Raw genomic sequence first — 27853 nt, 5'->3', positions numbered from 1 at the left:
ACGTAACTCGGATGGCGCTGAGTCGGGTCTGGTGGCCGTCGCAACGCTCGGCACGGTGCCTCACGTGGCTCAAGGCCACCAGACACGGCGCGCCTCCGTCATTGACATCAGTGACACAACAATACCATTATCAACCGTCACAATAGGTGATAATGATATACTGAAACAGTGAGTATGCCAGTATGGCCATATTGGCCCTATTCGAAGGTGCTGATAACGGTTGATTTTGTGTATTTAATACAGTGATAACGGTTGAATGGGGTGTCTAGGGAGTGTGTGCAAAGTTTGGCATCAACCTGGTTAACGGTGCCGGAGATTAGCTGGTAACGGACGGACGGACGGACAGACAGACAGACAGACACGCACGGACGGACGGAGTGCAAAACATACTCTAGTCTCTCCCCATGCCTTCGGACTGGTGGAGACAATAAAAATCACACCCGTGTGAAGTGAGGGGCGCTAATATATTAAAGTCTAACTCATGTTGATTAGGTGATGTAACGGTGCCAACACAAACATATTAAACGCCATTAACAATAAAGAGACAATATGATGTAATGAGGTACATTGTACATTTTCCCTTCATTGTCAATGGTGTTTACAAATCAAACATTGAACTAAAGACAAACATTAAACCTGTGTATAGGAGGGGCTGGTGCCTCTCAAAAAAAAGGTTCCATAGAAAAGGTCCTGGCTGTGTCCTGGCTTTCCATAGAAAAGGTCCTGGCTGTGTAATGCAATTTACAATTTAGGCATTTAGCAGACGCTCTTAATCCAGAGCGATTTACATTAAAGCAAGAACAAAAAAGCATGGCAATACATCATATAGGCCTACTACATAAACAAGTAGTAATCATACGTAAGCTATAAGAACGTAACAGTGGAATATAAATATGAAACTATGCAAATATACACTATTTACACATATACTATAGGCTATAATACTATGTCTATACATAAAATGCTACCTAAGTCTACATAAAATGCTAAGTTATACGTTTGCGCCTGTAATAGAGTTGTGGGGTCCACAGTGAGAACCACTACCACCCCACTTTGAGAACCACTGCATTAGATTAGACAAAGGCCCTCCTAACACCACAGAGTTAATTTTATTCACTCACTTATTTCTTCTCTCCTTGAAGACTGAATGCAGTTCGTTGGATTTCCTCTTCTCTCTCGCTTTCCCTCCCTCGCTCTAGGAGGGATTAAAAACTGCTGGATGTCAGTAAAATACCCATAAAATAGGCTTCATAATCTCTCAAAGTAGAAGGAAGTAACTTCAAGTAAGTAGAAACAAGTTAGACATAAATAAATAAATAAATAGGCTACTGCCTTTCTCTCATGGTCCTTTCAGCTTGTGAAATAGTCAACTTTAAGAAAACGTTTTTTAATGTTTTACATGTTCAGTCATTGTGGAATAATTTATGATTTGTTGTCTTTTAACGCTAGTATTATTTACACGGAGGACAAATGGGGGCATTATCATTCAGGATAATTAGTTGAACAGGTGCTGAAACCTAGTGCAATCACAAGTGTGCGGTGATTGAGCCTAGTTGGTGGGTTGGTAGAGTCTGCCCCCTAGTGGTCCGGCTACACACTGCAGATGAAATTCTAAGCTCAGGGACAATTTAGTTAGGGGTAACTATCTAGTATAGTTAGTAGAATAGAAGTTTGGATGAGAATGAGACAAAACATTCTCTCACTCAAGGTAGATGTTAATTTGCATGCTCTCAATTTAAATCTTTGGCATCATATCATATTAAAGTTAAAACAATTGAGGAGGGAGAACACAGTACACTGCAAAATAATAGTTGTAATGTCTTCAAACAGCTACCTTTTTTTGAATAATCCTCCCTACTGTAGAGTGTGCTGACCATATAAGGAGTTCCTCCCTGTTAACCCATCTTTGGGCGGACCAGGGGGGGTTTCCAAATCACCCAAATCACTGAATGCTCCTTTAAATCTATTGATTCTTAAAATGACTGTAGTGCTGTTTTGTAGTTTGGGTGGACTTGTCCCCCCTATGTCTGATGATGACTGTGCTCCTCTCCTTTACAGGCTAATTGACATCAACACGTTTCTGACTTTCTGCACTTAATGGGACATTTCACCGCTGGAAGAAACTGCAGTCACTCAATGTTAATAGTATTTGTAGTAGATAACAGTAGCACAATTTGAAATTTGCACCCTATGGCAAGAAAAAGACTGCACTTCCCCTCCTTGTGGAGAGGGGGGAGGCTGCATGGACGCCATGGAGGTGTGACTTTGTAGTCCAGGAAGGAAGTGAGACCACATTTTCATGACAGGTTTTTGGTCATGAACATGACGTCATGACTAAAATATCAATAAAAAAACATATTACACACATAAAAACACCAGGAAAGTGTTTCTTGTGTCCTAAACATCATTAAAATAAGTGGCCTTTTAAGGAAAAAAGCTTTCCAAACTCACAAATGAGATGCTGACAGTGACTTCATTTTTAACAGGTTTATTGACATGTGTATAGCGATTGTCTGTGCACCGGACGATTACAGAAAGTTATGATATAAAATAATACAAAATAGCTGTACATAAAGGACAATAAAGGAATGCATTATTAACTGTGAGGTCATTAGCTGGATACTAGTAGCAGCTAAGTAAGATGAGTTTAAATGAATAGGATAAGTTCCACAAGGGCTAAATGTCAGAAAGTAATTAAAAAAAACTGAGCAGGAATGCCAAAATTACTTAAAACATGTTCATATTTCCGGTTGACAGACTCAAATTGAGTATTTGTCAGAATGTGCCACATTAGTGACATCAGCAAAACATTAAAAACAGGTCAGATTCAGACTGGGATTCATGACTTGGTGATGGAAATGGTATTGGTGCATTCCTACTGGTACAATAAAGAAAAAAACAAAATCATGTTATTTGATGTTGATGGATTCAAAGTACAGGGATCGCAACTAAACGAAAGGGACAACCCAGTAACATAAAAAATAAACTGACATATTTCATGTCAAAACACATAGAAGCCAAAGGGTGCTTCGACTCTTCCTCCATCCACATGACAATACTGTAATCTTGAGTGTTCATTTAACTCTTGAGTGTACACATTTCAAAACTTGTGTACACTCTGGAGTGACAAATGGACAAATGAACACTGAGGATTGTGCTGTGTAATGGTAAAGTCGGATTTAATCTCCTCCATGACCTTGTTTGTGAATCTCTTTGGCTTCACAAATCCTCCCTTGGAAATGCCAAGCCTTTAATTACAACCCGTATATGAAGTGTAGCTGTGGTTCCAAACAGCCCTCGGCCTCAAGGGACCACACAGGTGCAGCCGGCTATTCGATTCCACCAGCAGGAGAATCGCGGTCACCTGGCATTAAGAGCTACAGAAGAGATGCCATCCAGGTGAATGCGATTAACCAGCTGGACCAGGGGCTGTGGAACAGAGTTGGGAACCACCAAAGTCAAGGACTCATCCTTGACCTACATATCACCCGTATTCGGGGGTGGGGGGAGGGACTTGACGAGCAAATATCAATTTGTGTCTTGACACACAATACTATGAATTCTGTGGCCTGAAATATTCTTTTGAACTGCCTATAGGCCTGCCCATCTCTCTGTGTGTCTGTACTCTGGGAAACTAATCCTGAGCTACTATAACTGAGGGCACTGCATCAATTGTCAATGAAACCAAGCGTTTCATTTCGCATTCAGACCTCGAATCTGAAAGTTAAGAACCAAAAAAATATTTGAGATTAAGAGAAGACCGCTGATAACTGACGATATTCTGCAGTGAGTTAGTTAGTGGAAAGTATTAGCATAGTAGTTAAGGGTGGGAATTTATGAGTCTCATTCATAAACATCATACATCTATCAAGCATCAAGACAGGCTTTCTTTTTGGGGACATGTCTTTGTTTAAGAAAAAGACAAAATGATCTCTTTTGAAAGTGTCGTCCAGGTTGAACGATAACAGAAATGCTGTTTTTGTGTATTTGGAAGACATGTTGGCCTTTCCCTTTCTCATTATAACACTCAGTTTTACAGTTTGGCAATCCATCGTGTGCAAAGTCATATTAAAGTGTTTGTGTCCCTGTGTTTTCTGTAGTGTACATCGGTAGGTGTACGTTCGGCACATGCAAGCTAGACACAATTCCACGTGGGTGTGTGAGAAGTGCCTGATTTATTCGTATTTGAGCACCAGTGTCGCACCCACACAAAAATAGCCAATCTACACACAATGTTGTTGGCTTGTAGATCTGCAATTTTCGGTGTGAGGCCACCACCACCACTCAACCAAGTATAAATCAGGATTTAATAATATCAATTATACATCTTCCATACTTGAGGCTAATAATATTAGCATTGACACAATCTGAATTTTCAAGCTAGACCATAATCAAGCTACATCATTAATCTTCAGTTACAAAAATAGTATCACAATATAGACAATTCAATATGAGCACCTGGGAAAGGCTAAACATAGCCTGAGTATTTGGCTACATTCATTGTCTGGGCAATGTTTATGATCGCATTGAGTGTGTTCGACACAGTGTTGGCAAATATTTTCTCACTCACAAACTCTCCTAGTTATACCACACAATAATATTCTGAAACATACAGAACTTGCTTACACTGATAAACAACTAAAAACAGTTAGAAAAATATCTGTCATTTCTTTTTAAACACTGAAACATCTAAAATAATCCCATTTACTCTTTTCCTCCCCAAAAACAATGCCCTCCCCGTTCCCTAACAAAATAGTTTTCTTTGAAGAAAAAAGAAGAAAGTCGTCTTTTGAGGTTAAGTAAGGTCATAGCATATAACCCTCCATCATACTGAAACACACACACAGACCCTGTTTGATCATAATTCAGTCATAAACCAGAGGTGTGTTCAGTTTAACATATTGGCAGCAAATCATATATAATGCTTGCTTATAATGTTTTACTCAGTAAATAATAAACATTGTAAATGCGTCTAAAAGTATTCCCAGTTTGTAATTACAGTTAGGTATTTCACCATTAACCAATCTTGCTGAGCCGCTGCCATTATTTCATCATACAGATATCTTTAGATATCTTTAGATATTTAAGTTAACCACTTAAGCCATGAAACCGTCATATGATGAAAATAGTTCATCTACAAGCGCTTAATTAGATCTGCCATTTATTTTGCTGCGCAACACCAGCATATGACAGGGCATTTAAGCATATAGGCCCAGGCTAGGCCTATAATCGCCTATAATTATTTATTTTTGTGGTTAAAAAGAAGAAAATCTCATTTGAGTTGAACACACCTCTGGTTGAGCCATTGTCCCGGAGACGTTTTTCGGCCATGTTAGAAGTGAGCCGTGACCCACCAACACTTAGCTAAACATAGCGCAAACAACTAGCTTATCTAGGAGGGTATTGCATGGAAGTGCTATTATTGCTTCTGAGAGTTATGTAGTGGATTTTGCCCGAGTTTAAAACAAAGTCCTAGTCTAGACCTCCTCTGCTTGCCATTCTGAACAGACGGTAGACGGACACCCATAGTGTGTCAGCATACCAGTACTGTCATCGTGCATGAATACTGATCCTATACAGATGAGCAAACACTGAGGAATAAACAGGGAGAAGGAAGCCCAGTGCTGCATTCAGCAACCCTGCACTCGCTGTATGTTTCCATCCAATTGTCCAGTGACTTTTAAGCACAGTTTTCAAATCACTGCAAGTATAAATACACACTTGTAATACATTTCCATCAATTGAGCTGCTGCCAATACACAGACTATACCTGCACAGTGCACATTTAGAACATAGTTACGCCAAACACACACCTGCCACAAAGGTGATTACGATTGTTAAAGGTTACAGTGTCCCAAGTCATTTGTTTGACTAAAGTGTTCCTAGCACTATTGTATGACTCTTTTAAGGACAAAAAGTCTTTCAAGAGAATGTAAAAACATATTTTGCAATACTTTTTTTATCAATATCGGACATTTCTATTTATAATAAGATAACCACTTGGATGGAAACATACGTAGTAAAATCCGGAGTGTTAATGTAGCTCAGAGTGTAAAAAAGGACCCTTGTGGGTATCTCGATTAGTATATTAACTCTCCGAATTCTTCGGTGTAGGTAGTGTTAGCCGACATTCAGACAGGGGGCGTAGAACAAACGTGCTGCTCTAACATCACGTCCTCCCTACGAGTGACGTCTCTAAAGTGGATATCTTCCCCCCCCCCCCCCCCCCCCCCCCCCCCCCAAGCCAACGTTTGCAGTGCGACGCCCGTCGTTAGCGGTTAGTGGACGCTGCGCACGCGGCAGGCAGGCTAGTCGATGGGACCCTGGAAGATGAGGCGCGTCCAGCCAGGAGTGCTGAGTGCGGCGGAGCAGAAGGGACAGACGGGCCTGAAGGCGTGGGTGCCGTGGGGCAGAGGCGTCTCGGCCCAGTACTTGGCTGTCCTCTCCGAGCAGACGTGGCCGCAGGGAACGAAGCCGTGCGTGGGAGCTCCGGCGTCCACGTACACTGCGGGTTCACAGCCGAGCCACAGGGGCACATAGGGCCCCAGGCTCCGGCACAACGGGCACTCCCTGCGGATCGTGGTGATCTCCCCTTCGCCTCGCTCCGCCTCGCCGTTGGACCTCTGGCCCCAGTCGTGGCGTCCGTGGACGTGGCCGCAGGTGAGGTAGACCCAGGGCTGGCGCTCTTCAAGACTAGAAAAGGGCAAAACTGGTACATTATTCATGCAAAATGTACATGAAAATGTAAATCTAGCACCTAATGCCGCCAGACAGCGTGTTGTGGGTTCGATTCCCGATCCCGATGACCGCTGCTATGTGTCACTCCCCATCTCTCTCTCCCCATTTCCTGTCAGTCTACTATCTCTATCAATAAAGGCAGAAAACGCCCCAAAAATATAGTAAAAGAAACTTCTGAATAAATTATGTGGTCGCTATTTAAGGAAATATATAATCTGCAAAGTAAGATTTGATTATTTCATGGACCCCTTGCAATTACACCACAGACCACTAGGCGTTCGCAGGCCCCTGGTTAAAAAACAGTGCTTTACAGTCCATGTTATAAGCCCTACCTGTGGCTGCGTGGCAGGCTGGGAAAGGCCAGGGTGCTTAGGCCTACAGGACACTGGGGCCGGGCAGCGTTGAGTTCCTGACGGAGCGCTTCCAGATGGCGCAAGGTAGGCGCGCGTAGCAGCCCCTCTCCAGTACGCCACAGCAGGGTGGCACCGCACAAGTCTACCAGGGAGCCATCTCGCAGGGCGCTGCTCTCCCCTTCAGCCTATAGGGGACAACACAAGATTGCTATCAAGGCTGGCACGACAAAGCACACGCATACAGGCAAAGAAACACAAGCATGCACACACGCACACGCGCGCACACACACACACACACACACACACACACACACACACACACACACACACACACACACACACACACACACACACACACACACACACACACACACACACACACACACACACACACACACACACACACACACACACACACACACACACACACACACACACACACACACACACACACACACACACACACACACACACACACACACAAACGCACAGGACAGGACAACCACAACTGACTGACCAGTTTTCCTCGGCTGGGCCCTGAGCGAGTCTCTCGGAGTGCATACACGTCTCCACACACAGAGATCTCCCGCCACAGCCCCTGCTTGGAGTCCTCAGGAAACCCTTCTGGGTGCATCACCAGCACACCATTGGTTGTCAGACCATCCATATGGCCATCTGGGTTTTTCCACTTGGTGGCTTTTTCCTGAGGAGAGGGGACTTAGATCAGTGACTTCAGTTTAGGTACGTTCTTCAGTGCCAGTTACAGTTCAGCTTCGATGTCCCACATGTGGAAATTAGGCTGGTGGCAGTAGCATTACAACTATACCAAAAGTAGTCTTGTGTAGCCAAACAGTCAGTGATTTCTGCTTACTGATATTTCTTGGGTAATCCAACTTCAGTGTATGGGCTAGAACTGCGGCTACATCCACTGCTTTAAAAACAAATAACATCCTTATCCCAATATGAAGGAACTCACTTAAGTCTTTGCATTGGTTCTGGAATGAAGTCATTGTTTATCAATCTTTGAATTGTTTCCACCCAGTTTTAGCCCATTCATCGAATCTAGATAACCCCCGGATCAGTAGGTGGAAATCTCTGATGGCCTGGCTAGCTGGCTATACCAAAAGTAAAAAGAAAATAAATACATCAAAACCTCTAGCAACAATACAAAAAGCATGAAGCTTGACAAGTGTTGTCTCATAAAGGTGAAACATTGTTCAAAAAGGTCACGTCATTGCTTTACTAAAGGATCTGCATACTAATGATATTGTTCTCGGATTATTGTGATAAACAGTTAAACAGTGATTAACAGTTATATCGCACCGATTCCAAATTCCCATCGCATTTCATTTTCTCTGCAAAAGTCGGCATGCTTTCTCAGCATTCCGTTAAAATGTCTTCGCGAAATCACTTTCCTATTGTAAGTCTTCCCTTCTGACGAAATCCATGAGCTGAACCCACTGCATCAGTCCACTCACCCCGAGGAAGATGTTTTTGGACGAGTCGAAGCCGGCGGCGTAGATGCGTGCGGTGTAGGGGGGGTTGCGTTCGCACACCACCCTGCAGGCAAAGCGTGAGATGGTGCTCGGGGCCACCGAGGGGTCCTCCCCCTCCTTGCCTCCTCCGGAGGTGTCTGTCACCACAAAATCGATGGGACTTTCTGTGGAGCGCCCGATCTACAGGGAGACAACACAGAACAGTTTGTTTGAACACAATAGTTCTGTTATCCACTGATAGGATAGGGTGTAATATACAGCATACATGGGCAACTGGCAGCCCGGGGGCCACATGAGGCCCCCCACCTTCACTTAATGTGGTCCTCATATCAGAATACTGATATATTATTGGTTTCAGTTGTTACAGTTTCAAACATGCAAACATGACTCGTTTTAATGACTTCATTCTAAATTAGTAGTATTATTCTAAATTAGTAGTATTAAAATGTTGTCTTTTTATGTCTAATGTATTTGTGTTTAGTTCATAAAGTTAACATAACATAACGTAAAGTTAGTCATAATATAATTTAAGGCATTTCAAAGGCATTTGAAATTAAATAGAAACATTACTTTTCAGGAATCCGATTAAAAAATTGCAAAAGATTATTCCGAATTTCAATTCAAAGTTTCAAACATAGCAAAGATAGCTGATCTACAAGCTCAAAACGTGTCGCACTGCTACACATTTTGAGCTTGTAGATCAGCTATTTTTGCTACGACAGTAATATGCAATTACTTAATTATTAAATTATTATTGTTATTAAATAATATGCCCTCTGGAGTGAGTGTGGAAATATAGTGGCCCTCTCCATCGTCAAAGTTGCCCACCCCTGATATACAGTACAATACGTTTTCAAAGACAGGTGAAATTACCATTCCCAAACTGTTAGTGTGTATGACATAAAATGTAAGTAGTCATGTGATTTAGACACGCGGTTGCATGTGCAAAGCAGCACCCGATGACCAGGTTTGACATGCCTTCTACTGCCTTCCCACAGCAGGAATCTATTGATCATCCTTACGCTACATACTACTGCCTTCTCGTTGTAATGTATTGATCGGCTTTATGCTACAAGTGTAAAGGCCACTTAGATTTTGCTGTCAAGTCTTATCTTCCAAGGGGGAAAACCAAAGACTGTATCACTGCTGTTGTAAGTTCATTACCTACACTAACACTCTAACATTTACAAAACTGAATCTGTGAATCAGACAAACTATCTCTCATCTGAACAGGGCAGCACATTTTACAATTTATGCCATTCAAGACTAAAAACAGCCAAATATCACATTATCTGAATGAAAATCATGTTTGCAGCCACAAGGCCGCAGGCAGTAGGCTGCAAAATAGCTACTTCCCCCAGACAATCAAGTTTATGAATGAATGAACAGACCAGGAACAAGTACAACAATAAGCTTTGGAAATGCTTCAAGCATCTCAGTGTGCTATGATGACTAATGTACATGCTATTCTTTCTCTTCTCTCCATTTGTTTTTGTGTTATTGGTGCTATGTTGGGCTTGAGGAACAAAACCAAATGTTTTTTTACTCTTGTGACAAATACAAGATATAACAATAGTAAATTAGAAATCATGAATATTGGATCTAAACGATACAGGTCAGAAGACAGTAATCCAGTAAAATGGTAAATGGTAAATGGTGCATTTATATAGCGCCTTTTATCCAAGGCGCTTTACATAGATTGTGCATTACATTCACCCATTCATACACCGATTGCGGCGGAAGCCATGCAAGGTACCAACCAGCACATCGGGAGCAATTTGGGGTTCAGTGTCTTGCCCAAGGACACTTCGACATGTAGACAGGAGGAGCCGGGATTCGAACCGCCGACCCATGGATCATTGGACGACCTGCTCTACCTCCTGAGCCACAGTCGCCCCTAAGTAAGAAGGGTTCTATAATTTCCTCGAAGAGTCTTGCTGCTTTGAATGTATCTGGGTCCCACTTCTAAGCTGGCACCCCTCCATACTATTTTTGTGCTTAATGAATATTCATTAGCACTGGTTGTGAGACATGGACGATTCTGCACAGTACAATCCCTTAGAAGTTAACTAAGCTCTAAGTTAGAAATACTTTAAAACACTTCTCGTCCACTAGTGCAGCAGAGAGTGACAGTACTGTGACGTCATATTGATGAAATCAGGGTACTCCATATATTGGATTAATTGATATTTTTGGGAGATGTGCATACGACTGACTTTCAAAATAGTCTTCACTATGGTAACCTCCATGAGCTTGTGATATCACAGAGCGATGTGAAAGTGTGACATCATCAACATCATCAGTGACAGCAGAAAGGTTTATATAACTGTTCATGTGCTAAAATAGTCTCCATATATGGTCATGTTATGTTTGTAATGATCACCATCAACCCACAAGGCAATTTTAATATAATAGGATTATTGTTTAAAAAATCACACCCATGTGAAGTACATCATACATCATCTCATTCTGGCCCTATTTAGCCGATTTGCTCGTCTACATATGACGTAAATGTTCCTTTCATTGTCAATGGCAAATGTGACAAGAGTTCAGGACAAAAAAGCTGTATAGGAGGTTCTAGCGCCCCTCAAAAAAAATCACAATCTTATTATCATACATCTTCATGATGTAAAACAAAAATCACGCGTGTGTGAAGTGAGGGGCGCTCTTATCATCGTACAACACTATTATGACGTAAATTCTCCATTCATTGTCAATTTGTGTAAGACAAAGATTGCCGATTTGCTCGCTCTTATCGTCGTACATCATCATGACATAGCATGTCGATTTGCTCAGACACATGGCGTAAATTCTCCATTCATTGTCAATGGGATTTTGACAAAATAGACGATTTACTCGGCCTCAGATGACGTAAATTCTCCATTCATTGTCAATGGCTTTTAATGTTTGTGTTTTTAGCCGATTTGCTCAGACACATATGACGTAAAATTTCCATTCCATTCATTTCCATTCATTGTCAATGGCATTTAATGTTTGTGTTAGGACAAAAATCTACACTAGCCTATAGATGAATATAGGAGGGGCTAGCGCCCCTCAAAAATCATAAAAGAACAAATCAGGGGAAAAGAGATAAAACATTTTTCTAAAGAATTTCAAAAATGTTCTTTAGGCTTTTTAAATCTATTTTTTACCAAGGCATTTCTGCATTAACATGGACAATGAGTTGAGGAGAGAGGTTATGGAGGACAGTTAGTCATCTGGTCGGCATGCCTACCTGAAACATGTCGGTGTCGTTGTCATGGCAATACTCCACCACCACTGTCTGGTTACGGGAGAGAGTGAAGGAGATGCTATGCTGCCCTCTGCTGTGGACAGCCTGTAACAACACAACAAGAACGCTTAGAGTGGTGGTTCTCAAACATTTTCTCGTCAAGGACACTTTGGACGGTCCCCAATTCATTATTTGGCCAGGACTCCTATCTAAAAAGAGTGTGTGCCAGAGACCCCCATCTCTTTCAAAAACTCAAAAGGTTTTCAGGATTTCTTTAAACGATGCATACAGTATAGGCTACGGTTAAAGTGGTTAAACTGGTGTAAGGGCTCTGGAACCCCTTCAACGACCCCTGGGGGTCCCTGGACCCCACTTTGAGAACCACTTAAAGCAGTGGTTCCCAAACTCTTTCATGTCAAGGACCCCTAAGTTGACACTAATTAGCCTGTGGACCCCCATTTGAAAATATATGCCAGGGACCCCCATAAGAGAAGATTTCTACGGTTCTGGCAGTGATATTGTAAAATCACTGTTAATTTAACCCTAACGGTCCGTTTGGTTCCATTTGTACACTCTCAGAGTTACAGACTCATAAGGGTCCATTTGGTTCCAAACGATCATTTAGCTGGGGACCCCCTGGAACTCCCTCAAGGACCCCTGGGGGTCCCCGGACCCCACTTTGGGAACCACTGGGTTAAAGGATTCAATTCAGTCGATCTGAAGGGGTGTGGTGTTCCTACAATGGTCAGCCAACTAAGTAACTTATTTTAATTTAAACCATAAACTATTCCCTTTATACAAAATTACAACCGGGATAGTTTAAACCTTGTAAAGGAGAGTGGCAGAAAAGTGACCACATGAGTCAGATTAAAAAAGAATATAGGCCTGGGCCATGGCTCAGTGGTCCAGGCACCTTGGCTGGTAATCCAGTCTGGCAGTGTGCCACGGGTTCGACTCCGGCCTTCACTGCATGTCTTCCCCCCATCTCTCTCCCCATTTCCTGTCAGCCTACTGTCTGTCCCTCCATAAAAAATATAAAATAAAGGCGAAAGCCACAAAACAAACATTTAAAAAATAATATATATATAGCAAAAAATAGCTCAAAATAGCCCAAAATAGGGCAGTAAGTGACTGTCGATCTAAAATCTGATTAATATGGGAAAATAATATGGAGGAAATATGAATAAACAAGTTGTGAATTATTAGGTTAAGTGTGAAAGCTAGGTGGAGGCAATTGCCATCCCCTGGAACCCCAAGTGACACCTCGCCTTGATACAGGACTAGGACGAATTAAAACGCAAACAATAATGTATCCATAGATACACACACTCCTATAAACAAACAAACACACACAGGCAGGAAGGAAACGATGGCTAATGGCATCTACTGATAACACACACACACTTGACACACTGTGTGTGTGTGTGTGTGTGTGTGTGTGTGTGTGTGTGTGTGTGTGTGTGTGTGTGTGTGTGTGTGTGTGTGTGCGTGCGTGCGTGCGTGCGTGCGTGCGTGCGTGCGTGCGTGCGTGCGTGCGTGCCGTGTGTGTGTGAAAAGAGCTGACCTACAAGCTCACAACGTGTCACAATGTCATGCTGTGAGCTTGTAAATCAAATTCTACTATACGTTGAGGTACACATTCTACTATACATTCTACTATCGCACACACACACACACACAGACCTTGCTGTCGTGTGGCGTGTTGAGAATGTGCACGGTGCTGGGTTTGACACCGTTGGCCTTGGCTCTCCGGTAGAGAGCGAATCGGCTTTTTCTGCGACCACGGTCTCCGCTTGGAAGAGAGCCATTATACCTGCAAAGGAGACACAAAAGACACACACACACACACACACACACACACACACACACGCACACACACAATGAGTCTTTTTGTTGTTGTGTGTGTTTGTGTGTGTGTGTGTGTGTGTGTGTGTGTGTGTGTGTGTGTGTGTGACGTGTGTGTGTGTGTGTGTGTGTGTGTGTGTGACTGCGTGGTAGGCCAGTATACAGTATATGCACTACATGTATATACAATCTCAATGTCTCCAGTTCAATGATGTCCTTCCCCTCTCCCTGCCTTCCGTTTCCTGTCTCTCTACTAATCCTTTCTAACCAAAGAAGGAGAGTGACGTAGGGAGCATAAAACAGTACATGAATATTTCTTTGACCTAATTTCACGTGCAAATCAAAATAAGTACAATATAGGTCACCCCATTCTACACTGGTACACAAGGACAGACTCACAATATACCAACAGTAGCTGCAACTATACATGATTTTCTTAGCGATTATTCAATAACTTAAAAAAATAATATATATACACATCAACGAATCATGTATATTATATTTTATACATGGTAGCAAAAATATTGAATTAGCAGATCGACGGGCCAAGCCTGTAGATGAACAATTTTCACTATTAGGTTTTCGCCTATGACATACATGCCCAAAATAGGGATCAATTATGAATTGATTATTTTTATAACGATTATCAAAATAATAGATTAAATCGATATGTTGAATTAACCGTTGCACCCCTAACCAAGCGCATGGCTTAGTGCCAGCTCATTTCATAAGAATATTATAATTTAGCCTTAAGCGTGAGTTGTACAATGAATCATGATAGCCTATCTAGCTCACAAGCTTGTTGTTCAGCTATTTTCAGTGCACAACACAGGCACACAAAGTAAATTAGGTTTTGGTGGAAAGGTACATGTATAATCGTGTACATTGATAATCATTGCATTGGAGAGGAGCTGAAACAATAATGAAGTCATCAATAAATACAGATGCCATGTCCGTATTAGTACCATTACTATTAGTAATATTCCACGCTGCAGAACAAGCAGCTTTTCTCAAATGCTTTACAAAGCATGCCACTTCATTTTCAACTCGTGAGTCATTCTACACAAAAGATTATCTGTGTTTTAAATCTGAGAGCGGAGTGGAGCCAAATGGTCCATTTGTACACGCTCAGAGTTAAACTAACACTGGGGATTTGATGTTTGTGTTCCACCTCTGTTGAACTGTTGAAACTTGCCCATAGCTCTTAAACCCTTTTCACTCCATGCCCACTTGAAACTCACGTCCACTGTAGAGGGGGACGCATTCTGTCCCACTTCTCTTATTTTAACAATGCAAGTCCTTATTGGTGAAACAGAAGAATTATCACAAGTCATCATTAACTCGCTGTCATTACCATACGGCTGTGTGAGCAACCGCTCTCGTTATACAGGGAAAAAAATGCCTTTTTGCAATGCAAATAATCCGTATCTAATCGTTTTGCAATGCAAGCAATCCATTGTATTAATACCAAGTACTTGTGCGTTGTATTTAGCAATTTTAGAAGAAAAAATAAAAAGAGGGGTTTAATTACTTTAGCATTCAATATCTCTACTCTTGGTCTATCGATAAATGTGTGTATTCTCAAGTTACGGGTTGCTCAAATATAATGTATATGGATTTGCCAGAGAATCACTGTTTACTAAAAACGAAAAAAACATTGCATGGATGCACCTGGGACGTATCCTCAGTGATGGATCCTAAGGTCATCGGGGTTTCGGGTCACGCAACATCATACCCCTCACTCAGGTGACCCAGTCGGGGTGATCAAGTCCCGAGTTATGTCCCAGTAGCTACCCTTGATCAGTCCCATTAGGGAAAGACCAGGGCCTTATTTATATCCATATTCATATGTATTCCCTTAAAAACCTGCACTCCACATGCACATCCATCCACATGTTTCACACAGATTTAATTTCTTTGCTAAATAGTTACTGTATCAATATTAAATCATTGAATCATATCGTATCGCCATAATGTACCAATATCGTCCATGTATCGTATCGTCAACCATGTATCGTGATACGTATCGTATCGCTGTTAAAATGTATCGCTACACCCCTAGTTGGATTTGATTTGTTTTTTTGTTTTGTTTTTGGAGTGTACTCTAATTTTACATAGTTCGGTTTCAACCTCTCTCTGTCTAAAAAAGATCTAGTGGGTTCCCAAGCTTTTCTGGACCAACATGTGGGCAGCTTGTGTTGTTGTTGCAGAGTACATTGGTATGATCATGATACTTTATGTTCATACTTCATGTCTTCCTTTTCTTGGGTGGTTATCAAAACATTGACGTTGTTGTGAAGCTGGCTGTCATGGTTTGAGTGCATACAGAGGGCCATATGCTGCTTTTAGCTTTTGGCTAATCAGCAGTGTGTTGTACCTACCGGTATTTAAAAGGGCTATTCAGAGGGTGCCCGCCTGGTGGGCAACAAAATGTTTATGAAGGGCACAACGTCTGCCTTCGCTGCCCTTGTATTTGAACCAGTCTTGTGGCTAGCTGGCTTCACTCGGTTGTCCTTTCCTGGTTTTAATCTTAAACCCTATTTTAAAGAATGTTTAAAAACATAGCGAAAATAACTGATCATAATCGATAAAAATTGACTTGTTTGATTGACTGTTTAAACCCCTGCTATGACATATCGTATTGTGTTTTTTCCTCCCTGTCATGTGCCACTGCTCTTCCCACTGTCTCCTGTCGCCTCTCTTCCTGAAAAGACTGATTTATGCTTATGGAAAAAGTGTTGAGGCACTGCATTGTGTGCTGACACTTTCTTCATTTGAATGTGTTATTTGTGTCGAGTGACACGTGGCGTGGCACTTTTCCACTGAAGCTGTGGAAGGCTGTGTGTGTTCCATAGAGCCTGCAACCATAGCCATGTTCAAATTAGGGCTGCAATTACTTTTTTGATTAATCAAATAATCGTGAAGGGCATTTACATTTTTAGCATGGTTTTATGTATCAACAAATCGATTAACCACTTAAATGTTATTTTATATTTGTGAAAATAGCTCACACGGTTAGGCTTGTAGATCAACTATTTTCACTATTTCTTACAACTTTTTGCCTATAACTGTAATGGTGCGTTCACACAGGCAGAAGGAAAGATGCAAAAAACACATCACAGCATAATTTGCGGCAGCTTCATGCGTCATAGCTGCTTCGTAGCTTCACGTTGCTGGCTTCCATTGCCAATGAATGGTAAACTGCATCGTTCCATCTGCCCATGTGAACGCAACATATAGCCTTGGGAACCAAAAGGTTCCGAGCCATGTGGCCCTTAGGGCAGCGTGTCACTGAGGTGGCTTGATGTACAATTACATCAAGGGAAGCATTGGGTCCCATTTTTATAGATGTTGGCATGACCTGCCATTTTGGACGTTGATAAATCAGCCACTCAGATCCATCTAAACCAAAATGTATGTAGAGTCTAAAGAGACCTTATTATTATATGGTTTCAGTTTCAATAATAACACATTTTATGTCCTCAAACTAAAGTAAACTTTTGCCAGAGCAGAAACAATCAATTGTTGACAGGAAAAGACGTGTGGTCTAAAACGTCATGCGTTAATTACTCTGTGGAAGTTTTAGGTTACATGATGAAGATTAACGACATACAAGACTACAGACAAAAGCAGGACATGGCATTACGTTACAGTAGTTTAATGGAGGTTTTGCCTCTCCATTTGTGGACTTCACACGACTAACGCTTAAGACAACGGTATGTAATTTCCTGAGGTATTCACATGAGTCTGGTCACTGGTGCATAATGGGGACCTAGTGGTTTTATTTTCCCAGACACTGCTGCTGCTTCGACGTATAGGAAATGTTTGCTCTGGTGCTGGTATTAGTTTAGTAGCAGACATTGTCATTATATCAGGTTTATTGGTCATGATCTTATTAGATATTCCTGTTCTTTCCTTGAGCTTCCAAGGTAGTGGGTACTGTGCTTACAAATGTTATTTGTCTGTCCTAAATGTTGTCCTGAATTTGTTGGTACTGGCAGAGCTGTGTAACATTACCGTATTTGCCTCTTCTCTTGGTCAGTTCACACTTGTAAAAGAGACGTTAGTCTCAATGTGTTTTTTTTACTGGTTAAATAAAGGCTAAATAAGTTTAATTAAATTAACCAATGTAAATTCAAGGAACGAGTGGAAATCGGTTGTAATTGCAGCGGTTACCTGGGAAAGTATCAAACATGCCACTGAAACCGTTGTTCACCACCAAATGTTTGCTAGTTTCACCTGACTAGCTAATTAGCTTTTCAGCATGCTGCTTTGGTAAAGAGTATTTTTAAGGCATCTCCTCTTAATTGGTAAGTACAGTACACTGAAGAGAGACAGGAAGGAAAGGGTGTGTGTATGTGCGTACATTCTATGCATGGCTTTTACTGTAGGCGTTTTACTGCAGGCATTAAATAGATCTAGTGACATGATATCGTCTTTATCGCGTGGAAACCTCATATGTACAAAACTGTTACTTTTCAGGATTCAAATTCAAAAATAGCAAACGTAACAGATCGACAAGCTCAAAACGTGACACTTTGCGCCACGTTTCGAGCTTGTAGATCTGCTACTTTTGATGCTTGTGTGACACTGTACGGCTGTTGTATGATCAAGTAGGGTAAAAACACAAAACGTTTAAAATATGGACTCGGAGATAAGAGGTTTCTGTCCGACAGCAACGATATATAGTCATGTGTAGCCAGACGATCAGAGTTCTCCTCCTACCAATACATGTGGTGACTGGTGACATCTAAATGTGACAAACATCCCAATAGGAAGGACCGCCCTAATGTCTCTGCATTGGTTCTGCAATGCAGTTTTTTTTTTAATTGCCGAATTGTTTCCACCCAGTTTTAGCCCACTCATTTAGATGTCACCAGACGTATCATTATAGGCGGAGATCTCTGGTCATATGGCTACACGAGACTACATGAAGTGACACCTTCTCTCATACAATTGACTTTGTACTGTATATGAATGTATATTAACATAATATAGAGAGCATTTCTTGGTAAAAGACTCAAAAGTGTATCGTTGGATAGAGCCGGACGATATGAATTCAAAACAATATCACGATTATGTGAAGCTTTTGCCACGATTACAACAACAAGTTGTAAGTAGATCGGCTATTTTCCCTGTTTTTGCATTCCACCATTGCACAATGTAACAGGTAGCCTATTCGTAATACAGTAATCGGTTAGACGATTTTCGTGTCGATAGATAGATATAAGAACCCCCCCTGCCCCCCCTTAAAAAAAAGACTCCTTCTCGATTATTCGATTAACATAAGCAAGACTAAGTCGGTTATTGTTTCTAAATGTTGGGTTTTGATATATTTTCGGTTAATTACCCAGCCCTACCAGTGGAGGATCAATGGCCACACACACACTTGACTTAAAAAGGTTCATTGTGGCGTCCAGGTGGCGCAGGGGTAAAGTTCCTGCCCACCAGCGTGGAGGAGACAGGGGCTTGATTCTTCCATGGTGCCTCCGGCCTGGCCGGGCGCTCCAAAGAACACCATTAGCCGTGTCCGCAGGTGGGAAGCCTGCAGGGAACGGAACTGGGAATGATGGCGTGTTCCTCCGTGCACGTTGGAGGAGACATGGTTGTCTGTCTCTACACCCCTCCACAGCACAACAGTAGGGGTTGGCAGTAACACAGGCTCGGCCCGAGCCGCTCGGGCTATAAAACATGGGGGGGAATTGGCATACTGACTAAAGTGAAAATGAAAACGAACAGTTGATCAAAAGGTTAATTGTTCACAGGCTGCCACTCAGATTGTACATGGTCTGCATTTATATGGTGCCATTTTCCAAAGTGCTTTAGAATGTGTGCTACATTCACACACAACCGGACGCAACCATGCAAGGTACCAACCTGCTCATCAGGAACAGTTGGGGGTCTTGCTCAAAGACACAAGAGACACTCATGGTCTCAGTGATGCTTTACAAACACAAGGGAGAACACTTCCATTCATGACCCTGCCTGTCACATCAAACTGGACCCTCGCTGGCAAGAGAGGAAGGAGGTTAGAGCACAATCATGGCAGAGGTCTGAGGCAGCTTGATAAACAGGGAGACCACGAGGCTTGAGACCAGCGAAAAGAGGGCAAAATGGAGGTTGGTGGCGAAATGAGCAGATGTTTACCAAAGGAGATGAGCCAGGCACTAATGATGAAAGGCAAGAGTGAAGACAGAGAGAGTATGGCCACAGAGATTGGGATGGTGAGAGAGGAGGTGGTATAGGGTCAGGTATTAGGATTAGGAACAGGGATTAGTTTTTTGTTTGGTTTTTTGAACGCAGGGCCGGTGAGGTTAGAGGGACAGCGCCGGAGAAGCTGAGCACAGGCCGACTCGCCTGGCCAGTTCTGTCCTGTTCACGCATGTGCGCACACCACCATACACAATATGAAATATTCAAACCTTGCTTCTGCCCCTCGACACGGAGGTTATTTTTGTTGAGGGCCAAACCACCGAGGACGGAGGCCTGCCTCTCTGTGATGAGAGTCAGCACTCAGCAGAATGCCGGGAGCCTGGCTGACAGGGAGGAGGAGGGTTGGGGGGGGGGGGGGGTAGAGGAATGCGACAGAGACAACGTGAGAGTGGATAAAAGCGAGGGTGCGAGATAAGTTGAGAGGGTGTGTATGCGCGAGAGAGCTCATTAAACACGGCAGCGGTGAACTGAGCCTTGCTGAGCGGGGGGCTGGGGTGGACTGGGCCAGGGCAGGGTACAGCTGTACACGGTGTTCAGTCCAACTCAAATGTAATGATGAGTGACGGCAGGCGGCCACTGCAAACATCATATGCGCTGCTCTGAGCCCAGCATCCTCGACCACGACGATCACACAGGACATGTGATCACTGAGGCACACAGATGGAGTCGGGCCCGGCCGTCCCTTTACATAAGAAGCAGGCCAGGGGGAAATATGATGTCTGACACCACTATTAGAAAGAGCGTCACTCCTACTCAACCATTTACCTGGGGTACGCTTGCTTGACAGGACATTCAAAGTCACGCTGGTCAAATCTGAATGACCCGTCTGTCAGATAATCCACATAGTCCAAGAAGCAATACTACGTATACTGCAGTGGTTCTCAAAGTGGGGACCGGCAACCCCCAGGGGTCCTTGAGGGGGTTCCAGGCAGCCGTCCCAGCACAATGAGTTAATATAGCAGTGAAATCACTTTAACCACTTTAACCCTATTTGGTTAATAGCCAGTCTAAAAGCTCACAACACGTCTATGTTATGTATATCCCACTATTTCCCCCCAAAATGTGAAAATATGAATATTTTTTAAACATTTTAACCACGGAAATCCTGTATGGGGTTCCCTGGCACAAGATATTTTCGTCTGAGGGTGAAAGCGTGCCGACTAAATACACTCTAATTTGGGGGTCCTTGAACCATGAAAAGGCTTGAGAACCAACTTGACACCGGTCAAGACGGCAGTCCAAGTTTCCCCAAAATCCTTCAGTTGCAGGCTTGCAGCCTTTTCTCGACGGAGCGGATGGGGTGACAGAAAAGCAAACCCACGCCACGTGCAGGAGGATGCGCGTTTGGCTCAGACCTCAGAGTCCGCATGCTATGCATGCAGCTCATCATCATCACTTCCTTGCATTGATTGCCGGTACAACGGGCTGTAATTGGCTCTTGTGTCGTAGCGGTGGGAGGCGGGGGGGAACGAGAGAGAGAGAGAGAGAGAGAGAGAGAGAGAGAGAGAGAGAGAGAGAGAGAGAGAGCGAGACAGACAGACATGCTGCTCACACTGATGCAGCACAGACACAGACAGCACTGCTCAATGTTCAGCAGCACAGACAGACAGACAGACAGACAGACAGACAGACAGACAGACAGACAGACAGACAGACAGACAGACAGACAGACAGACAGACAGACAAAGCACCATAAGGTCACTTTATCTTTGGCATACACAGGAAGCTGCAGGGCAAGAGGGAGCTCTGCACAGTGCACACACACATAGGGTACAACAAGGCTGGGAATGAATGACTCTGCGAGAGCATGGGTCTTATATAGGCTTATACAGTATACACTACAGTATGTGTGATGTGTATGTGTGTGCTGTGCACATGTGTGAATGTGTAGGTGAGGTGACTAACTGCACTGCTATCTTGCTTGGGGGGGGGCACACGTGTGTGTGTGTGTGTGTGTGTGTGTGTTGTGGTGTGGTGTGGTGTGGTGTGTGTGTGTGGTGTGTGTGTGTGTGTGTGTGTGTGTGTGTGTGTGTGAGTGAGAGAGAGAGGGGAGGGCGGCAGGGGGGGGGGCTGTTCTATCCTTAGCATGACAGTTCCTCTGGTATGTCAGCCCTGCAGTGTCTATTAGTTATAGCACACGGAAAGGCCTTTATGACAGATTTGATAGCAAAATCTCTCATTGTTGTTTTTTTTATCCCACTGTCCCACTTTCTGCGATCACAGATGATCCAGCATAGTATGACATCATAGAGATATGGTTCAGCCTGAGCAATCGAGTGCTGATCTTACACCCACTCACTCCAACCATTGAAGAAAAAAAAGAGGCTACATCCGTAGTAGTAGTCTTACTACGGGAAACATTGCATCGCATCAAATAATGTATATATTTTTTGCAAAGAGTTTAGAAAACACACATGATGCGATGCAGGACCAAGTTCAACACATATTTTCGCGGACCATGTACACGGGGAGATCAGCCTGACAAATTGCGATGCAAAGTTACTTTGTAACATAGTAGCACACCGTTACACCATGGACGATGTGTGCTACAAATGACAATAGGCTGTCATTAATGGGGGGGAAACGTCGATTTTCGTGTTATTCTAACGTTATTACTATTCAGACAGTGTATTTAAATGTTAACCTGTCGAACTCACACGTATATGCTACATCTCTTTATATATCTTTATTATTCTAGCCATACTGGCGCTACTACGGGTGCACTTGAGTTCCAACTATGTTGTATGATCTAATTTCTAACGTGACTTACCCCAAAATGACCAATTCGCCGTATTTTATCGGGTCTTTAATGGGCACATCATCTTCGTCCGGTTTCGGTGAATTCATCAGAGTGGCGCGATCTTGCTCCTATAATAAATCCGTCCAACAGTAGTAGTAGTAGTAGTGAGAGATATTTATAAAAAAAAATGAGATAACGCACGCAGGCTCCTCAAAAAAAAACTACTGGGAAGTTGGATTTGCAAGTCTATTCAAGTTTTTACACTGGCCCAAAGTTTTTGCAGCAGTCCTTTCCCTCGTTTTGTGGTTTTAATTCCGCGAAGAAGCATCTTTTTTCCCCTCACATCCTGTGTAACTGTGTGTGTGCAGTGCTATCGATTGAAGGCCTGGAAATCTGCTCCGTAGCAAGAGGAGGGTACAAAAACAGCTACGGGGCAGGGAGATGGCCGTACCATGTTCTGTGAAAAGGGGTGTTTCAACGGCCACTTTCCCGAATAGTAGAGGATAAATGCATCCATAATGATATGGCCTCCTACCGTTATTTACAAATGCGCGTGAACGTTGTGCGCGTGCATGGGGAGATCATTACAACGACGTTATAAATGCATCGCGCACGTGTAACCGAGCGAGAACCCCCCTCTCTTACAACCCAGGAATAGAACGAGTCATGATGAAAAGCTGGGCTCGCTGACTGACTCATTATATGGAAGATAAAACGGGCTTTTCACAATTTCCTGTCCTCCATGCAATTTCAAAGTGTAGCTGGCAGATGTTGTTATTGTCATTAGTACTATTGCTATTCGTTGGCATTTATAAATACGAAATAAAGTGTAGTCCCACTGGTTCATTATTATAGAATCTGACGTAATGTTGTATTTAGGATTTGGGTCACCATCGAGCCCAGACGCGACACCTACGTCTATGTTTTTTAATCACTCTAGGAGACAATAGAGTGACTGTAGTCTATAATGCGCTCTCTATGTCTCTGTCTGACTCTGCCCTCTCGTATCCACTCAGTTTCCCCCTGTCTTATGATGAATTGAACATGGTGGACCCTCTTGTAAACAAGTGTAATGCTTAATTGGGTCGTCCACTCACAGTTAAGTCTTTGTATTGAGTTTGTGCTTGAAATGTACTGTAATTCTGCAAACTGTTAATAAATATTTCAATCAATCAATCAATCACAGTTAACAGTTTTGTATTGAGTCGTGCTTGAAATGTACTGTAATTCTCCAATCTGTTAAAAAAATACTTCAATCAATCAATCAAAGTCTCCTCTGTCTATACGTCTATACTAACAGCATCTGTCTGTCTGTCTGTCTGTCTGTCTGTCTGTCTGTCTGTCTGTCTGTCTGTCTGTCTGTCTGTCTGTCTGTCTGTCTGTCTGTCTGTCTGTCTGTCTGTCTGTCTGATTCCTTCTATGTGCTTACTCATTGAGTTGCGACCACATGAGGGCAGTGCACTTCAGTTGTAGCCTAAAAACTAGGAATTTGGCAATACCAAATGTTAGTAGACTACTCTGCTAGTCTGCTTACTACTAAACAGCTGGCTTCCAAATGTCTCCCTGTCCCTCTCTGTTGTTCAGAGCTATAGGCCAATACAATTCTTATTATGTGACAAAAAGTTTGTTTTGCCCAAGCTCTGAAGTTTGCCCTGAGGCCACGTTTTCTGTTAATTTGAAATAATGTGTCATGCAGTCATGCTGCCCAGGTCACACAGATGGTTCATTATTATTGCAGCTTATAGAAACAGCAATTACTATACATGTTGAAATCAACCTCCAAGTCACTTGTTTTGTGTTGACTGCTGTTTGATGAGGGGGAAAGGTAAGCCCTTCATGGCTCCAGGCTTTTTGGACAGAACCCCGTGTAGGAGTGTCTTAATTGTAAGGTAATCTCTTTACCCTCTACAACACTACATCATGCCCTGTCTTTGTCTGGAACAGTATCCTACCCTACCTGAAGCTCAGGTGCATGGACAAAAACATGTCAAAACTTGCACAGGTAGCTATAGGTTCCAAGGGAAAGGCAAAATGATTCTCATTGGCGATGATGTTGCTCTCCGGAAACAACATATTTTAAGTGAAAGTAACAGATTCCCATGTGAAAATAACAGTTTGTCAGTGATGTGCAACAACAATTATTAATAGGCTTAAGTAATTCATCACAATGTTTGCCTTACATTATTTGCCGGACATTCAGTAAAAGAAAATTGCGTTTGGCAAAATTCACACAAATTGACAAAAAGCTTTTCGGTCCCCAATGCCTTTCGGAATGGAAAACGTGGGGTCATGTTGTTTAAACATCATCATCATGCTGGAGAGCTCAACTTTAGAGAGATACTTGATGGCAATAACAAGTGGAGATGACTCATACAGTATACCTTAGGGTTTGTTTGGAAAGACACCCCACCCTGTGCTTACACACTGAGTGTCAGGAGGACACCACAGCATTTTCATCAGAAACGTTGAGTCACCACCACCACCTCAGGAGGTCAAACGTGTTGGGTGGACGACTCGAGGAATCTCTACACAGTGAAATCCTGAATTGGTTCATTGAATAGTTTATTCGACAGAAATTTAAAACAGTATACTTGGTCTAAAAGGGATAGCATAACACAAAAGTCCTTACGGCATTGTTTCCATTCGGGCCCTATGAAATCAATTCATAAACATGACATGAAAAATAACATATGCTAATTCAATATCATCAAAAATAATAATAATAATCATAAAACACTATGGGCTCCATTTTCGTCACCGATAAAACCCCTTATCCCTAACCTTCTTTTCCTTGTTTTACTATTTTGACACATTGACACGTTGTGAGCTTGTAGACTGGCCATTTTAACAATTCAAAAATGTTTTGCAAAATAGTAAAAAGATTAGGAATAAGGGGTTTAGTGGTGACGAAAATGGAGCCCTATATGTACAGAGTGGAAGAAAAAAAATCACACCCGTGTGAACTTAAGTGAGGGACACTCTTATCATCATACATCATCATACATCATCTCATTCCGGCCAATCACAATTTGCGTCCTCACTTTTATCCTCAATACGTACTTTGCTCAGCCAATCAAATCATCGCTATGGGGTGCTAAGCCAATCAAAACATCGCTATGGGGTACACAAACATAACCTGACTCCGCCAGATGGGGCTCTCTGCTGCCCCATCTGGCGGAGTCAGGTTAACACAAACAAACAAGCAACTCCCTCAATCTGTCTAGGGAGAAGTGATAATTTTCTCTCCCTTATAGGCCTGCTGAAAGGTGGATTTTGAAGCCTGTTTTAATAAAGGATGCCAGTGATCTTAATGTTACTATAATTTAACTCTGAGAGGGAGAAAATTGACCTGAAAAGGAATGCAAAAAGTTTTAAATGAACACTCAGAAGGCAGCACGCCTTCCCCAAGAACTAGACAAACTTGATACTTGATACTTTCTCTTTCTCTTTGTATTGTACCTGTCTTTCTCCTCCATCTTATGTCCGACTGCCTCTGCATTTGGTTTCACCGTCCAACCCTAGACAAGGTGTTTAGTCTCAGTCATTAAGAATGGAACTGCTCTGCGCCTCTCCCTTTCCGAAAGGCCTTGACCTTGTCACCCAATCACGTGGGACAGTGAGACTGGACAGTGTGGACTTGTCCTCTCTTGTCCTCTCCAAGCACAAGCCCCAAAGAAAAACAAATCCACTTAAAAAAGTTCTATGTATTTTCTTAGTGATTATTCTATCGATTTGATTAATATAATAACCGAGAAGCAAGTTTGTTTTCTTCATGTTTTAAATGTGTATATATCAACTAATCGACTAGCCACTTAGGTGTTGCATAACAGTGTCATGCAATAAAAATAAATAAAAAAATAGCTGATCTGATCGATTATCAATTGATTACTTTATTCAACTAGAACTGCACTCTGTCGAGTGCCTAATAGCTTGACCGCTACGAACTTTCAAATCTCAGCCTCTCTGTGAAATATTGGTTTCAATATTGAGTTATTAGGTTTAGCTATGTGCTACGTACCTAGTCATTGGAGGTAAAAAAATAGTGTTTTGAAGTTTTAATTCATTTTAAACGATTGAAAAACATGGATTGGACTATAAAGCATAACAAGCAATGATGTAATTAATACGGGTGAGTGACGGGATATAACTGGCTTTCGATGGTGATGTAATAAAGGTAGGTTTCAGATTACATACAGTACATGTATACATAGAGGCATTACCGTATATATGTATATGTAATTTGTAAGTTGATAAGTAGTATATTGTGGTTACTTGGGTTGTTTTATATGTACCAATGAAGATATGTACCAATGCCAGGGTATAACTGGCTTTAGAGTGACGTATTGAAGATATGTACCAATGCTAGGGTATAACTGGCTCTCGATATGTAATCTGAAACCTACCTTTATTACGTCACCATTGAGAGCCAGTTATACCCTGGCATTGGTACATATCTTCATATAAACAGTACAACTTACATAGATACATGTATGTGTAAGTTGTATATATGTATATGTAATTTGTAAGTTGATGAGTATAGTAGACAAGTAGTATACTGTGGTTACTTGAGTTGTTTTATGCCTATGCCGTGGCTGCATGATTTGAGAGTGACGTAATGAAGATATGTACCAATGCCAGGGTATAACTGGCTCTCGATGGTGACGTAATAAAGATATGTTTCAGTGTCGGGTGGATTAAAGGTAATGCCTCTAATTGATTAAATCAATTAGTTAATTTAACCGTCGCAACCCCTGGTTTATTTGAATCAGAATGACAAAAATATGAATTGGCATGTACGCAGTGTTTCCATGGAAGTGTGTCAGCTGACTTCATTTGTCCATGAGGTCATCATGTCTCCCTGCGGAACAATGATGGTGACGAACCAGCTGGTGGTCACATTTTGGACCCAGCTCCAGCTCTGAGCAACTTTCACTTGAGTAATAGGCATTTTCCAAATTGTCCTCTGAGCTGCTTCAGTAGTGATGGCATTACTTCAGAATGCCAAATGTGATGGCATTACTTCAGAATGCCAAATGTGATGGCATTACTTCAGAATGCCGAATGTGATGGCATTACTTCAGAATGCAAAATGTGATGGCATTACTTCAGAATGCAAAATGTGATGGCATTACTTCTGAATGCACATAAACAGACTTGTTGAGATAGGCTACAGTTAGACTAGAGCAGCCAGTGATTCCCAAACTTTTTAGCTACAGAAATTTGGACGTTTGCCCGG

At 42.3% G+C, this 27853-nt stretch overlaps 1 protein-coding gene across 1 annotated transcript; it reads right to left on the bottom strand.

The window, feature by feature from the left end:
- Window positions 1-2476: 2476 nt before the first annotated feature.
- On the bottom strand, window positions 2477-22996 carry LOC306940485 (E3 ubiquitin-protein ligase pellino homolog 2). The gene is made up of 7 exons (XM_079525581.1): window positions 22648-22996; window positions 13503-13632; window positions 11823-11924; window positions 8570-8767; window positions 7609-7794; window positions 7071-7276; window positions 2477-6693 (listed from the first exon to the last, which is right to left on the bottom strand). Exons 1-7 carry the CDS (start codon window positions 22722-22724, stop codon window positions 6309-6311), a joined length of 1284 nt encoding a protein of 427 aa, XP_079381707.1. The 5' UTR covers window positions 22725-22996; the 3' UTR covers window positions 2477-6308.
- Window positions 22997-27853: the final 4857 nt, after the last annotated feature.

Source organism: Electrona antarctica (assembly GCF_951216825.1).
Source record: "Electrona antarctica genome assembly, chromosome: 17".
Lineage (NCBI taxonomy): Eukaryota > Metazoa > Chordata > Actinopteri > Myctophiformes > Myctophidae > Electrona > Electrona antarctica.
Note: the sequence above shows the minus strand (reverse complement) of the source record. Positions and strands in the feature narration are given on the sequence as shown.

What these genes read in the sequence shown, in the direction of transcription:
- LOC306940485 (XM_079525581.1), bottom strand. Translation starts at nt 22,724, where the DNA reads ATGAATTCACCGAAACCGGACGAAGATGATGTGCCCATTAAAGACCCG. An exon ending in CCAAAAACATCTTCCTCGGG is followed by an intron (nt 7,795 to 8,569) that starts GTGAGTGGACTG and finishes CCCTCTCCTCAG; the next exon opens with GAAAAAGCCACCAAGTGGAA. An exon ending in GGCCCAGCCGAGGAAAACTG is followed by an intron (nt 7,277 to 7,608) that starts GTCAGTCAGTTG and finishes TGTCCCCTATAG; the next exon opens with GCTGAAGGGGAGAGCAGCGC.